General features: G+C 45.6%; 3 protein-coding genes and 1 long non-coding RNA gene across 5 annotated transcripts; 2 read left to right on the top strand and 2 right to left on the bottom strand.

The window, feature by feature from the left end:
* The first annotated feature begins 113 nt into the window (after nucleotides 1-113).
* Nucleotides 114-3,761, top strand: LOC6530630 (protein PTHB1). Its single transcript, XM_002091507.3, has 8 exons — nucleotides 114-402; nucleotides 461-934; nucleotides 996-1,129; nucleotides 1,184-1,857; nucleotides 1,917-2,417; nucleotides 2,477-2,643; nucleotides 2,971-3,100; nucleotides 3,161-3,761. The coding sequence occupies exons 1-8, from the start codon at nucleotides 149-151 to the stop codon at nucleotides 3,698-3,700; spliced, it is 2,874 nt and encodes a 957-aa protein (XP_002091543.2). The 5' UTR covers nucleotides 114-148; the 3' UTR covers nucleotides 3,701-3,761.
* Nucleotides 3,762-5,053: 1,292 nt separating this feature from the next.
* On the bottom strand, nucleotides 5,054-7,109 carry LOC6530629 (antigen 5 like allergen Cul n 1). Its single transcript, XM_002091506.4, has 3 exons — nucleotides 5,904-7,109; nucleotides 5,450-5,844; nucleotides 5,054-5,382 (listed from the first exon to the last, which is right to left on the bottom strand). Exons 1-3 carry the CDS (start codon nucleotides 6,036-6,038, stop codon nucleotides 5,121-5,123), a joined length of 792 nt encoding a protein of 263 aa, XP_002091542.1. The 5' UTR covers nucleotides 6,039-7,109; the 3' UTR covers nucleotides 5,054-5,120.
* Nucleotides 7,110-7,157: 48 nt separating this feature from the next.
* On the bottom strand, nucleotides 7,158-8,695 carry LOC6530628 (antigen 5 like allergen Cul n 1). Its single transcript, XM_002091505.4, has 4 exons — nucleotides 8,549-8,695; nucleotides 7,889-8,038; nucleotides 7,581-7,825; nucleotides 7,158-7,521 (listed from the first exon to the last, which is right to left on the bottom strand). The coding sequence occupies exons 1-4, from the start codon at nucleotides 8,687-8,689 to the stop codon at nucleotides 7,269-7,271; spliced, it is 789 nt and encodes a 262-aa protein (XP_002091541.1). The 5' UTR covers nucleotides 8,690-8,695; the 3' UTR covers nucleotides 7,158-7,268.
* On the top strand, nucleotides 7,772-8,734 carry LOC120321145. Of its 2 annotated transcripts, XR_005560728.1 has the most exons (4): nucleotides 7,772-7,850; nucleotides 7,912-8,225; nucleotides 8,444-8,481; nucleotides 8,554-8,734. It is a non-coding gene; the product is annotated as an uncharacterized LOC120321145 (long non-coding RNA). The 2 variants fall into 2 exon arrangements; XR_005560727.1 differs by having other exon boundaries at nucleotides 7,912-8,481.
* The last annotated feature ends 4,427 nt before the right edge of the window (nucleotides 8,735-13,161 follow it).

Raw genomic sequence — 13,161 nt, 5'->3', positions numbered from 1 at the left:
TTAACGTTTGGATAGTTGACTACCCTCACTGCATATGGAACTGAGATAGATATAAAATGGGTTTCCTAGGCAACGTCTTTCGATTCGACCACAACAACGTGAACCAACTCAGAATTGGAGTCGATTGGTTCCGGCAATCAGTTGCAACATGTCGCTGTTCAATGTCTGCAGCTGGTGGTCTGCCCAGTGTTCCGATCCTGGAGAGGAATACGATGTGGCTAGCTTGCTGTGCGCTCGCTTTGGCCTTGAGACTCAAGAAAAGGATTACATTATTGTCGGTTCCCAGACGGGCCAGCTGAGTATCTACTATCCACACAGCAGGGGTTACGATGCCACCGACCTTCTTTTGGAGAGTCAAATGGAGGCTCCCATTATTGGTCTATATGCTGGCAAGTTTAGTGGGTGAGTTTATCAGAATTTGTAGCCAAGTGTTTCCACAACAACTGCACCTCATCCGCAGAAATGTTCGCAATGAGAACGCCAATCAATTGGGCGTGCTCCTGCCGAACGCCATTGTCATTTACAATGTTGTGGCCATCGGAGGATTGGCGGAGCATGGGACCCAGTTGCGTCTGCAGGTGCAGACGGAGCACAAGTTCCAGCGCGTCTCGTTTGGACTGTGCCAAGGTCATTTTGGTCAGGTGAAGGGACGGGAGTTTTTCTGCGTGGTGCATCTGGATGGCACGCTGACCTTCTTTGAGCAGGATGGCATATCGTACGAGTGCCGATTCCCAGGACACCGGGCTCTTCCCGCTCCGGTGGCCTATTGCGAGAGAACCGATAGCTTCTTTCGATTTAGTGCCACATGGGATCTGCAATGCTTTAGCTATCAGGATCTGTCCCACTCGCTGGTCACCACGAGCAGCTATCAACCCACCTGGTCGCAGGGCGTCGGCGAAGGCATTGTCGATATGCGGGTGGTGCAAGTAAAGGAGTAAGTATCGGACTTTAAAATAGCTCTCCTTCACTTCAATTTAATGTTTTGTACAACTTAGAAACTGTTCGTACATCATGATTTTGGGCGAACGAAACTTCATTTCCTTGGATGACAATGGAAAGTTCAACTTCATGCTCAAGCTGGACTACGCTCCAAAATGTTTTACCAGTTTTGTGGTTGGCTACTACTGGGGTGAGACTCTTCTCCTAGTTTATATGAAATATTATATTGGATGAACATTACTAGAGCCTGGGGCACGTCTAATCAGCGCCATCATTTCGGACTCCTCCAAGTTGCACCTGTACGAAGAGGCCAACATCATTTGGGCAGCACAGTGGCCAAATCAATCACCCGCTCCGGTGGCCATACAGCGCTCGAATGTCCAAAATCTTGCTGGTGCAATCGTTACACTAGGCGCGAGGGGTCAGCTCGATGTGGGCTACCTTGGCGCTGATCCCTTTCAGTTCCAGGTGCAGCCCCTAAATATGGAGGAGCTGAGTTTCGCCCAGGCCCACAAGGAGCTTCAGAAGCTGGAGGACGAGATCAAGGAAGCAGTGGACGTGCGAGATATGGATGCACTTAATCAACAGGCGGCGGATCAAGTGCGACTAAGTTTCACCATCGAGCAGGAGGCGAACGATGATCTGGACACACTCCTCTTAGACGTGCCAGCAGATGTGGCCGTCAAGGAATTGCCTTCGGCCAAGGGCTTACTGCGCTGCAAGATCAAGGCTGAGCTCGCTGAGTTGCAGCTGGTATTTCAGACCCCAGATGGAGTCCGTTGCAGTCAGGATACAGTGAGCTTTGTGAATGTACCTGCAGGCACAAGCAAGGAATTTAAGCTGGACTTTTACACTGCGGAGTTGCTTCATATTCATAGCACCAAGGTGGAAGTGGTGGCATCGTTCTTAAGTACTAGGGTGAGTGAGAGGAATTGATATAACTTCAGAGTACTTAACAGATCTGGAATTCTTCTTAGGGCATTCCGCGGGTCATCCAGCAAAGCGCCAACCTTCCTCTGTCCATGTTCTATCGCACATGTCAGCCGCAAAAGGCGGCTGGAATCAAGCTCACCTACAGCATCACCAGTCGGCATGTGAGTCCTAAGCTGGCCACCTTTTTCGGGGAGTTCCTGGAGGAGCAGAGCGATAGCCATGCTCTGGGACTCCAATTACTCTGTCCAGGACTTGAGAAGCAGAGTGAAGTAATCACCGTAGTGGCTGCCAAAAACTCGAATCGCTTTCGCATACAGTCCGACTATGTGGAGACCTTCGCGATGATTCTGGAGCGGATTGTGGAGAGAACTCTTCAGCTGGACAACTCAGCGGGCCTGATCAAAATGGACAAGAAAAAGCCGAAGCGCGGAGTTCTCAATCGCTGCGTCGAACGCCTTATGGCGGTTCCTTTTTTACCCGCCCAGCCAATCCTCCATCGGATTGACGTCCACCATGAAACCCAGCAGAGTATACGGAAGCAAACGGTGGGTTCGTCCAGTAATTTGTACTTTGTTTTGTAATTTTCCCTTTGCTTCATCCACAGGACCAGCTGGAGGACCTGTGGCAGCAGTTTAAGACCCTTCAGCGTCAATTGCAGGAGCAATCGGAGAGTGAGCCCAAGGAGGCTCTCACCATGCAAATCGAGTCCAACTACGACCAGCTAATCCTGGAGGGCGATAAACTAGTGGAGATTCGGAGGGATGAACGCAAGTAGGGGTCGACAATTACCACCCATTTGGATATTTTTATTTTAACCATGCCACCTCCTCGCTAACCCACTTAAATAATTGTCATGCCTATACCTAGTAATTACTAATGGATTGAAAAGTATATCCATTCTATGGTAAACTTTTATTATTAGTATACTAGGTGTACTATTTATAAAAAGTGCGGAAATAGCAAATACAATTTGTAGGTTTAAAAGTTTGCTAAATAGATAAACTTGTTTATTAGAGTACATCACGTCATTAGTTGTACACGGTAGCCTAGGTACCCATTGCTGATGTAAATCTAACTAATCATTTTTATCGATTTCAGACGGCGCTGCGACCTGAACTGCGCCGTAGCATTAGCCAAATGGATTATTCATGCCTTGAACCTGGAGGAGCGCGTGGTCAATGTGGTAAGCTCAGTGCTGAGTGTGCCCATCGAGGACTGGACTGAACTGGCAAGTGATAGAAAAGTTAAATGTGAAAATTTAGAATAATATTGAAGGTAATTATAACAGAGTTGGGAGGAGTCGATGGCACCCGGCATTGATATGCTGCATCATTTTGGGCCGCTGACCCGCTCGAAATCCTCATCCACACATGGATTACTGGATGCCAACGCAGGAACCAAGGATAGTTTTGATTACAGCCGCTTTAGACGACACTTTGCCACACTTTTCGACAGGATTGTAAGATTAGCAGCATCCCCAGTGGCAGTTAACATCGAAAAAGGCAAGGAGGAAACTTCCACGGAGGAGAAGCCATCGCCAATACAGCAGGTGGATGAAATTGGAAATATGCAGCGTATGCTGGGCGAGAAGGGCTTGCCACTGGTGCCACCAAAGCGAAAGAGCAACATGAGCAGCTCCCTGGAGGCAGTGGAAGACGATGAGGAGTACGACGAGGAGGATCTTCGCGAGGATGTGGGCTACCGCAAGGAGTATGGAGCAACCGATCAGAAGAACCCAAACAACAAGAAGCGATCCGAGTGGGTGAACGAGGACTTTGAGCTGCCCACCACCGAGGAGCTATTCAGCGACCTGGGCATCTGGTGGTAGGCTTAGGGGCATTGGTTTGGGGGATTCTTGTCGCAATAAACGTGCAAACTGTCAAAACCGAGATCTTTATTGGCTCGCTCTCAACTTGACAGGATGACAACAGCGACAGCTGCTGGACCCGAGATCTGAGATTCTGGCGGCGATAAAGCTTCGTAATCGGAATTTGCATAACCAGCAACGACAGCCAGCCATCCAGATCCGAATTCATATTCAGATCCCAATCCAGATCCAGGGTCTGTGGGAGTGCGGAGATTTGTGTGAATAGGATGGACAGGACGGCCTCGTGTATGATGCATAGTCGCAGATAAAGCAAGATAAATGTCGCGGCAGAGGCTTCACTGTACACCAGTCGACAGTGGGCAGAGCACCAAGGAAGCAGTGCACTGAAACAAAAAGAGCAGGAATATTTCATAATGCCAAAATACTTATTACACCATAAACCTTCTTTTTTTTGTCATTTTTTTTTTACCAACCATTAACCAATTGAATTGAACACTAGGTGAATTTATTATGAACTTCCAACTCGTACTCCATTTTTCTGTGTGCAACTCCAGCTGGGACAGCTGCTGTGATCCCTTTCTTGCTCCACGTGAAATCCCACACATGGCGAGCTGAGTTATAGGAGTGACTGTCTGATCTAGGCTACAGCTCCAGTTGCTGGACCGTAAATTGGCCACAAAAGACGGCTGGAATGTCAGGTCTCTCCTTTAGGACTGGTCGCGTGTTTGTTACCAAGATTGGAACTGAAGCTGACTCCGTCATCGGGTGCATTGAGCACATTGTTTGTGCGATTCGGTCGCTTTTCAGGGGGGAAATGCAGCTGGCTCATTGATGAATTAACTGCTTTTTAATGTGATCTCGAGCAATTAACAATTAATTTGCACTTCGATGATGGGACATCATGTTTTCGGAAATAATGAGTGCAGGATAGGTCAGTCACATGGAGTAAGGCGCGAAAAAACCCGAATGCACCTTGGGTTGAAAGCGAATCGTTTCTAAAACTGATTTTAAAAGTGATTTCGGTGCATATTGATAACTCACAAAATACGTACAAAATCTTATGATTATTATGATTATCACTAACTATTCAAACCCTTTAAGCCGAATTTTGTATTGCGTATACGCCTGACTGACAGTCAAGTCATTTTGCAAGGAGCAAAATTTGTTCCCAAATTTTTGGGGCCCAATCCCAGTGTCCGAGAACCGCTTTCGATTGTTTCCGTTAACATTAATAATTGAGTGCCCGCTGAATTGGTAATTAGCAACAAGTTAAATTTAGCAGCCGGAACGACGATAAACAAAATATGACGTATCAATCAGTTAGTGCAATTGTCAGAAAAGCAATAACAATCAGGCTGTTTTGATTAGGTTCATTAACTAATGTGTATTTTGGTTGTGTATTTATCATTTGGTTGATTAGCTAAAACAAATTGTGATTGGGATTGTATTGCTCTTTCGTGGAACAGAGAGCGGGATAGTCCGGATTACTGCCCGTCCGGCATTCAGAGGCGGGCTTTCCGGCATTGTAGACAGGAACTCCGATGGCATAGACACTGGCATAGTTGCAGGCGGTGTTGTAGATGTAGAGGAAGGGGTACTGTGGATTGGTGAAGCGCATCATGGCACAGCCCACATGGGTGTTCCTGTCCAGCACCGTTTCCACAAAGTGTCCGTACTTTTCGCTGAAGAAATTAAAGAAGTATGTTAGTGGGCTAGGTCAGTGGAAGAGTGGGAGCACTGATGACTTACAGGTTTTTGGTGAGTTTAAAATCGGTAATGTAACTGCTGTCGATGAGTTTGTGCTCTCCAAACCACAAGCCCATCGACTGCTCCACCAGATTGGTCACGTTCAAGTCCCAGTTCCTTCGACGATCGACCCCACAGAGATTCTGACCCAGATTCCGGAAGCGGTAGCTGTTGTGGCATTCATCGTGCTCCAGGTAACAGGTTTTCAGGTTCAACGTGGCCAGGTACTCCAGCTCGTCATCCCACACCATGGTGGCCATGCGGGTGGCCGGATAGTATCCGGGCAACGATCCAGAGGCAATGTAGTTCCTTCGCTTGTTGTGCTCATCCACGATCAGTCTGCGATATGGTTTCAGGTCCACCATAGTGGCATCCGGCGAGCAGCTTTCATGAAAATTCTATGGGATGAAAACTGCTTTAAGCTGATGTTATGAGCTGAGGTATGAAAGTATCTTACGCCATCGTTGTTACACGCTATGTGCACCGTGTTTTCAGGACACAAATCCGGATCACACCAGGACAAAGGTTGCGCACTGGCCATCCCCAGGATGATCAAGAGGCAACTGATCGTTTGGAATCTACCGTACTTCATGTTCACTGAATCTCACTTAGGGCTGAAATGGTAATGTAAATCCTGACCACCGGCAAGGCGATATTTATAACGAAATTTTGATTTGCAGGTGTTTAATTTCGGCGGGTGTTTGCCGATTCCGATCCCGATCCCGATACCAATCCCGATTTCGTTTCCAATCCCGATCCCGATCTCAGTGCGAAAACGAAACCGCAGCTTGAGACAGGTCAAGCGACGTTTTATGAATCATTTCCATTTTCGGGGGCCGTTGTCTTTGTCTTTGTCTCTGATTCGGATTTTACATCCAAAGAGCGTTCACACCAAAAACTTTAAAGTGCACGACTTCTAGAAAAGCTCGAGCAATAAACCCCTGCGTTGCCGGCTGGGAAGACTCTCCACTTTCTTGGCTCCCCAGCTCCGCAACTTAAATATAGAATATTTAAGTAGATCGTTAATCTACGAGTCAAGTTCAAGCCAGAGAAAGCTAACTGGAGGCATTTAGTTAAGGTTTGAGCATCCATTAGACTGGTTAGAGGTGCCATATTCAGCTCAGTCTGCCGAACATTTAAACCACATATTGCAACCAAACGTTCTATTATTTAATACAAAAGATATCTGAAAGTGGAGCACCCGTTTAAAGATTGATAGCGTGGGTGTTTCTAGCAGTTCAGTGACTTTGTCACTCTGCAGTTTCCAGTAGTTCACATTGACATTGACCCAATTGGTGAGTTTAGATAATCGGGTATTATTAAATGGCAATATTCTTGTTTGTTTGTCGCTGCACGAGCAAAGCTAGGTTTTCAAAGATCACCGGACAGGTTCTCACATCACAATGGAGAAATCAATAACTTCTGCGCACAAATCAAATAAAAATGTTGTCATTTGCATATGCTCAGGCACATCGTTATGAGTTGTTGGCCAATAACAAATGAAAGTTCTGTGCGCCAAACCAGTCTGAAAAGAGTAGGACTGGCTTTCTCAGCGATTCGCATTGTTTATTTTGGTTGATCTCCGTTGGCTTACAGCACAACCTTTGGGTTTATAACTCAACTGGGATTATGCAATGCCAGCCGGGTCAGAAGTCAGCGGTGCCGGACTCCCGATGATGACGCCGCATTTAAATAAATTATGCAAACTGACTGGAATCGATGCGATCATTTATTGGGTTGTATTCGATCTAAAGCTACGGGCTACTAAATACTCTTGGCAGTTGTACCTGAGTGGAGGGAATCCCCCTGGTGTGGAGAACTATTACCAATTGGGATCGTACACCTCGCGGGTGGAACATAATCCCGGATAGAAGGGGCTCCTGCCCGTGGTGCAGTGAGAGCCTGCACGTCCAGTCTCATAAACTGGTGCTCCCAGGGCGTAGAGTGAAGCATAGTTGCAGATGAAGTTGTAGATATACACGGATGGATAGTCGGGCCGCGTGAATCTCATGATGGAGCAGCCCACCGCGAAGTTTTTGTCCACACTCATCTCGGCAAAGTGGCCATAGTCCTCACTGATTCAAAGAATATCGTTAGCTTCCATAACATCACGAACATTGCCCTTTTCACTCACAATATTGGGGTGACTTTGAAGGAGTCGATGAAGCTGCTGTCTATCAGATCGAATTCGTTGAACCACAGACCCAGACACTCATCCACCAAACTGGTCACATTCACATAGGGACTTCTTGGACGCCAGACGGCGCACAGATTCTGACCCGAGTTGGCATAACGAAAGGTGTTGTGGCAATCGTCGTGGTCCAGCTTACAGGTGCGGGTATTCAGCATGGACAGGTACTGCAGCTCGTCGTCCCACACCTAAGGATGTTATGGGATATCAGAGGTAAGTGCCATAACATAGTTGCCTGACTGAGCATCTACCATTGTGGCCATTCGGGCGGCAGGATAATAGCCTGGTACTTTTCCGAGAGCCAGGAAGTTTCTTCTCTTGTTGTGGCCATGCAGGAAATCCGCCTTGTGCCGGCTTACATCCACTTGGACTGCATCTGGCTGGCAGCGTCTGTGGAAATTCTATGGGAAGAACGCAAACGTATCTTGTAATTAATGTACATCTGAAACCAATAAATCTCATTCAGACTATACATTTTGAATTTTAATCATTTATTTAAATTTGTATCTTCGAAAAATTCCCGTAAATTTGGCTGAAAAACGTAGAGATCACAAACTATGTCTTGATTAGTGCAAAAATAAAAAAAAAGTAGACAGTGTTATTGCTGAGATTCGCAAGACTTGTGGCACAATCAAATTGGCGATCTCTAATTATGATATCCATTTGAATTTGAATCGAATCCCCTTAAAACAAGATTACGCCATTTGATTAAAGATCAGGGGCGATTAAATTTAAATATAAATAAATTAACCGACCAGATACGTTCAACTCTATAATATATATTTTAATTTCGCCGTTTTTTACAGCAATTTTATCTCTTACTCGCATGTGATTATTACTCAAGGTATAACTTTTTGACTGTTAATTTTTATAACCTTTCATTTATTAATAATTTATTGGCCCGCACTTACTCCAGTATTTCGGCACGCGATATGTTTCACACCATTGCCGCATAACTCTGGATTACACCAGGAATAATCCGTAGCCAGGACCAACTGGAAAATCAGCTGGAATACAGCCAGGAAGACACTTCCACGACTCAAAGGCGTCATATTTACAAGCTCACTTTTAGGAATTAAATAAAATTAGAAACTAAATGTGAATGCTCCTGCTGTCACTCAAGATTGGGCACTTTCAATCAGATTGTGGCCAAAACCGTGGCCGTCTTTATTGGATGTTTCCGTTTGAATGATCACAGAACTGCGATCGGGGACTAAGTCTTAAACTAAGCAAGAGTGCTCGGGTGCTAGCCGACTTTTAATATACATATCTCTCTCCGGCCGATTCTAATGCCATTTCGCAAAGCCCGACTTGGACAGACCAAGCCTTTCTAACACGTTTCGAAACGAAACGAAACGGCCAAGAACAAGTTTGCACAAAATAATGATAATAAATATAAATATTAATTTGAGGGCCAGTCGAGCGGAGGATGAGTGTTTATTCCCGGTCTCAGTCTTTCGGTTCCATTTCATCCCGCTTCGGCTTGAGTTTCTACAATCGTGATTCTAAAATTGTCCAAAATTAGACAAATAAAATAAAAAAATTAGGAGAGAGTCTATGGGGGTTCTTTGTTGCCACGAGTTAGGAGCTATCGACCGATCTATGTGAACAGCATTTGGTTGACAGCCCATAAAATGTGCGCGTTTGATGTTAATTCGATCGTTAAGCGGTCTAAATACATATGTATGTATATATCTGCTTCAACTCTATTTATATTGATCCAGCTATCCAGCTACCAAAGCTTGAGAATCGCGGTGCAATTAATTATCCGACTTTTATTGACACATATATCCGAATAGTACCGGAGCTGCCTGCACCCATCAGTCTAGAACCCATTAGGCTGAATTTAGTGGCCTCAGTATGCAAATTTCAACGGCGATTATGCCCGATAAGGCGGCACTTAAGACCGACGCGTGATTTAAGCTGATTTCCACAGATTTATGACGGAGAAATTCAAGAAGAAAGGTGAGCATGTGTGCTGCTAATTGATGGCTTGTAGCATGTGGAAAGGTTTAAGATGCTAGAACCTCTAATGTTCTGAGCTATATAGTACTGGCAACATTTTTTAACAGTATCTGCTCAATATTCAACATGCATATTTTGAATCAATAGATGTGGCTACCAGGTTATTGGGATGCGGCAATCGTGGTTCCCACCACTGAAGTCAGGCATCAAAGATCGCTGCGCCATTATGTCCCCTGATTCCCCCGATGGGGGCAGATTACAAGATTAGATAATGGCAATTAATACTCAATACCGATGGCACTGCATCAACTTCCGTCATGAGCAAAACACCAGAGTCGAGTGAATTTTGCATAATTACAACTGATTGCGATGGGGCTTGGGAACAAATAAATTGCTACAAGTAACTCGGAGAACAAGCGAAATCATTTAATACAATTAATAATACAATAATCTCCATTGTCCCGGCCCGGCATGTGCCAAAAAAGGTAACCAAGTCTGATGGATGCCAACCAGTTTCGGCTGGCCAAAGCCGATGCAAAAAATATAAATAATAAACGCCAAAAGTTGCTCTCGACGCCTTTCTGTCTGTGGAAGTGCTAAAGCAAATCACTGCGTGAATCGCACGGAGTGAGGAGGAAAGTCTGGACTTGTTCTAGAAAGTCCTGAGTACGCACTCCTCGAGCATAATTATTCAAATGGCCCATAACTAGGCACTTAATTAATTGTGATTCGATTCTTGTGGGTTTGCTTTTCCATTCTGACACACGCCATCGCCATTTAAGCCAACGCTGAATACTTGATTGTCAATTTAAATAGTCAAAACCCATTAGAATCGGCGAGAGGGAGACACAGTGTGCTAGATGGACCATTAAGTCACAATTCATTCAGACATTCATCTCGTGTAAGCCCGACTAATCTTCCCAGGCATTTGTTTTTTAATTACCCACTCGACGCTGATTGACAGCTGAGTGGGTGAGGATTTGGGTGGGGGAGGTGTCAGCACTTGATAACTAATTTGCACAGCTTATTAACAGCAATTAGGTGTTACCAAGACGTCTTAATCAGCATGCTAGCAGCGGAGTGGGCATTACTCTAGGCATAAAACAAGTGATTTGCGAGTTAAGACATTTTATTCATATGGAGTGTGTCGAAATAGAAGACTAATCCACACTTTAAATTACTTGCTAATAAACTAAATTCGAGGAAATTTGGAGCGTGTCAAATGGAGATCAACATTGTGTTTCATTATACAAGAAAACCACAAGCAAAAGCATTTCAAGCGATCAACAAAACTTTGAGATATGCCAAACTTTTATTTAGTTTGAAATTTAATATTATTATTTAATTTTCTTAAATTAATTGATGTAAAGAACCTTGCAGTTCATTCCAGTTCTCTAGCAATAGTTTTAGTTTTTTCTGTGAATATTATATGTGAATATTATATTTCTCTACCCATTTCGCTGGTGAATCGCTTTGAATGGCCACCCCGTTTGCGGGTCATTTAGGTCAACGCCAAAGAGTATGCTACAAACTCTTGGCCCTTTCGTTTCTACCCACCCAGATAATATATCTCACTCTCTCCGCCGCCGTATCAATAACATAAATAATGCTTCATTTGTCCAGTTCTGTCAACAGCTTTGGTTTCCCACATGCGGAAATGGCATCTGCTTGGTCCCTTCCAGCCAGTGGGCAAAGAACCCACCCTTTCAATCTTAAAAGACGAAGTGCAGGCCTTGGGTCTGTTGTGCGTGGGTGGCTCTGGTCCTCCATGGAAGCCGCTGACATATGGATGTATGCGCTAATGGCCAAAACCGATGACAATGGATGCTCCCACGCATCCGTCGGGTGATTCATGCGTTTCCACTCGCTTATGCACACTTTGGAATCGCATCCTTGGCTGCTTGACTGCACGCAGAGAAAAACTAACTGAAAACCCTCTAATTGAAAAATATCGAATATATTTTTTTAAACTAAATGTATCTTCCTTAGAACACTAGACTTTTATAAGGAATTATAGTTTCCTTAACTAACATAGATGGTTTTTTTCGCCTGTGTAACAAAGCTTCGAAAGTCCTTGCTCGCAGTGGCTTATCGCCGGACATCTCATCGTCCCATCGCAACGAGTGCTGCCAGTGAAATTGATAAATTGTGGATTTTAAGTGGCTAACAGCGCGAGGGGATGGGGCTTCAAATTATGACTTATGAACACGGGTCCGTCGTCTAATGCCGCCGCTTGGGGAATGCAGAAAACGCCACTCGTCCGACAGAAGAGCAGCATTTCACCGAATGCCAAATTTGGCTCACGCCATGGCGCCACACCATCATCGTGGCTGTGGAATGGTCGACGGCAGATCGGCGGATGCCCAGTGGAATAGGTGGCTATGTGACTATGTGGCAGCTGGTCCGATATGGACAGGTTAGCGCCCGATAAGGAGCGAGCACGTGTCGCCGGCGTCTCCAGAGGAGCGACACGCGGAAATGCTCAAAGGCGATCCGGGCAGGCAGATGTCACCGTGCTCCAAGATCGAGTTTAAGTGCACAGAGATTTCTGCAGAAATAGCTGGCCATTGGACGGACATCAATCAGGCAGCAGGCACTTGCAGTTGGAAGCGGCATCAAGCTGATCGATCGACTTGTTTCGGGATTCAGTGCACGTGCCTGCTGCGTGGTAATATACACTTGAAAAAATAGTATCTCCAATTAAATCGAGTACTTATAGGTCATGTTTGAATATGACACTATTAGTATTATTTTTATATAGTTTATAGATTTTTAACCACATGCCGCCTGGTTGCCTTTTAAAAACATTTAGCAAAAAATCAAATAGTGGCAATATTTTTGTTGATGTGCAGACTGCTTTCCTCAATGAGCCGCAAGCCATGATCCATGGGGCCATGCCAGATTGTGTTTTCCGTCTAAATCGCCTGCGATCGGATGGCTTGAATTTACGAGCGCGCCCGCCTCGTTCTCAGAATTCTGCAGGCTGTCCAGTAAGTTCGATTCGAATTACAGACAATCTTGCCCTGGGAATTGGACCCGGGACCCGGAATGGGAATTGCCAGTCCGACCCTAGACATCGCTGACAATTATTGCTAAGCAAACATGCATAAATTGGCATTGCCATTGCCATTGCCCCCACTGGCAGCAAATGGATAATGGCTAATGGCCATGCCCGTAACACGACGCCAGCCAGACTGAGTTGTGCCCCTTTCGAATCCCAGTTCCAATCAGACTCTGGAGTGGCCCTTGGCCGCTGGCACTCGCTCTGCACTCCACTTCCTTCCGCACTGGCCATGGCATCGCCATAAGAACCAGACTGCCACTCGGATTCGGAATCGGAATCGGATTCGGACCCATCAGAGTGCTTGATGCCACCCCAGACGCAGTGTCGTCGCGGAGAGTTGAAGTTCGTGCCTCTGAAACTGATGCCACACACGAGCAAAGAACAATAAACACAACTTGGAGCCGTGGATCCTCTGCTCGAGGGGAGGAGTAGGAGGAGGGGCCAGGATGAGGAAGCTGAGAGTCAGCAGCTGAAGTTCCCACCGGCTATTGCTAT

The sequence above is a fragment of the Drosophila yakuba genome, chromosome 2R (genome assembly GCF_016746365.2).
Source record: "Drosophila yakuba strain Tai18E2 chromosome 2R, Prin_Dyak_Tai18E2_2.1, whole genome shotgun sequence".
Classification (NCBI taxonomy): Eukaryota; Metazoa; Arthropoda; class Insecta; order Diptera; family Drosophilidae; genus Drosophila; species Drosophila yakuba.
The sequence above is the reverse complement of the archived record's forward strand: the minus strand, read 5'-3'. Positions and strand labels throughout refer to the sequence as shown.

Excerpts from the sequence above, each read along its gene's own strand:
- LOC6530629 (XM_002091506.4), bottom strand. The coding sequence starts at position 6,038 with ATGAAGTACGGTAGATTCCAAACGATCAGTTGCCTCTTGATCATCCTG. Across the intron at positions 5,845-5,903 it reads TAGCGTGTAACAACGATGGC|AATTTTCATGAAAGCTGCTC; the intron begins GTAAGATACTTT and ends TTCATCCCATAG. Across the intron at positions 5,383-5,449 it reads TTTAAACTCACCAAAAACCT|CGAAAAGTACGGACACTTTG; the intron begins GTAAGTCATCAG and ends TAATTTCTTCAG.
- LOC6530630 (XM_002091507.3), top strand. The coding sequence starts at position 149 with ATGTCGCTGTTCAATGTCTGCAGCTGGTGGTCTGCCCAGTGTTCCGAT. Across the intron at positions 935-995 it reads CGGGTGGTGCAAGTAAAGGA|AAACTGTTCGTACATCATGA; the intron begins GTAAGTATCGGA and ends TGTACAACTTAG. Across the intron at positions 1,858-1,916 it reads CATCGTTCTTAAGTACTAGG|GGCATTCCGCGGGTCATCCA; the intron begins GTGAGTGAGAGG and ends AATTCTTCTTAG.
- LOC6530628 (XM_002091505.4), bottom strand. The coding sequence starts at position 8,689 with ATGACGCCTTTGAGTCGTGGAAGTGTCTTCCTGGCTGTATTCCAGCTG. Across the intron at positions 7,826-7,888 it reads CCGCCCGAATGGCCACAATG|GTGTGGGACGACGAGCTGCA; the intron begins GTAGATGCTCAG and ends TAACATCCTTAG. Across the intron at positions 7,522-7,580 it reads TTCAAAGTCACCCCAATATT|TGAGGACTATGGCCACTTTG; the intron begins GTGAGTGAAAAG and ends TCTTTGAATCAG.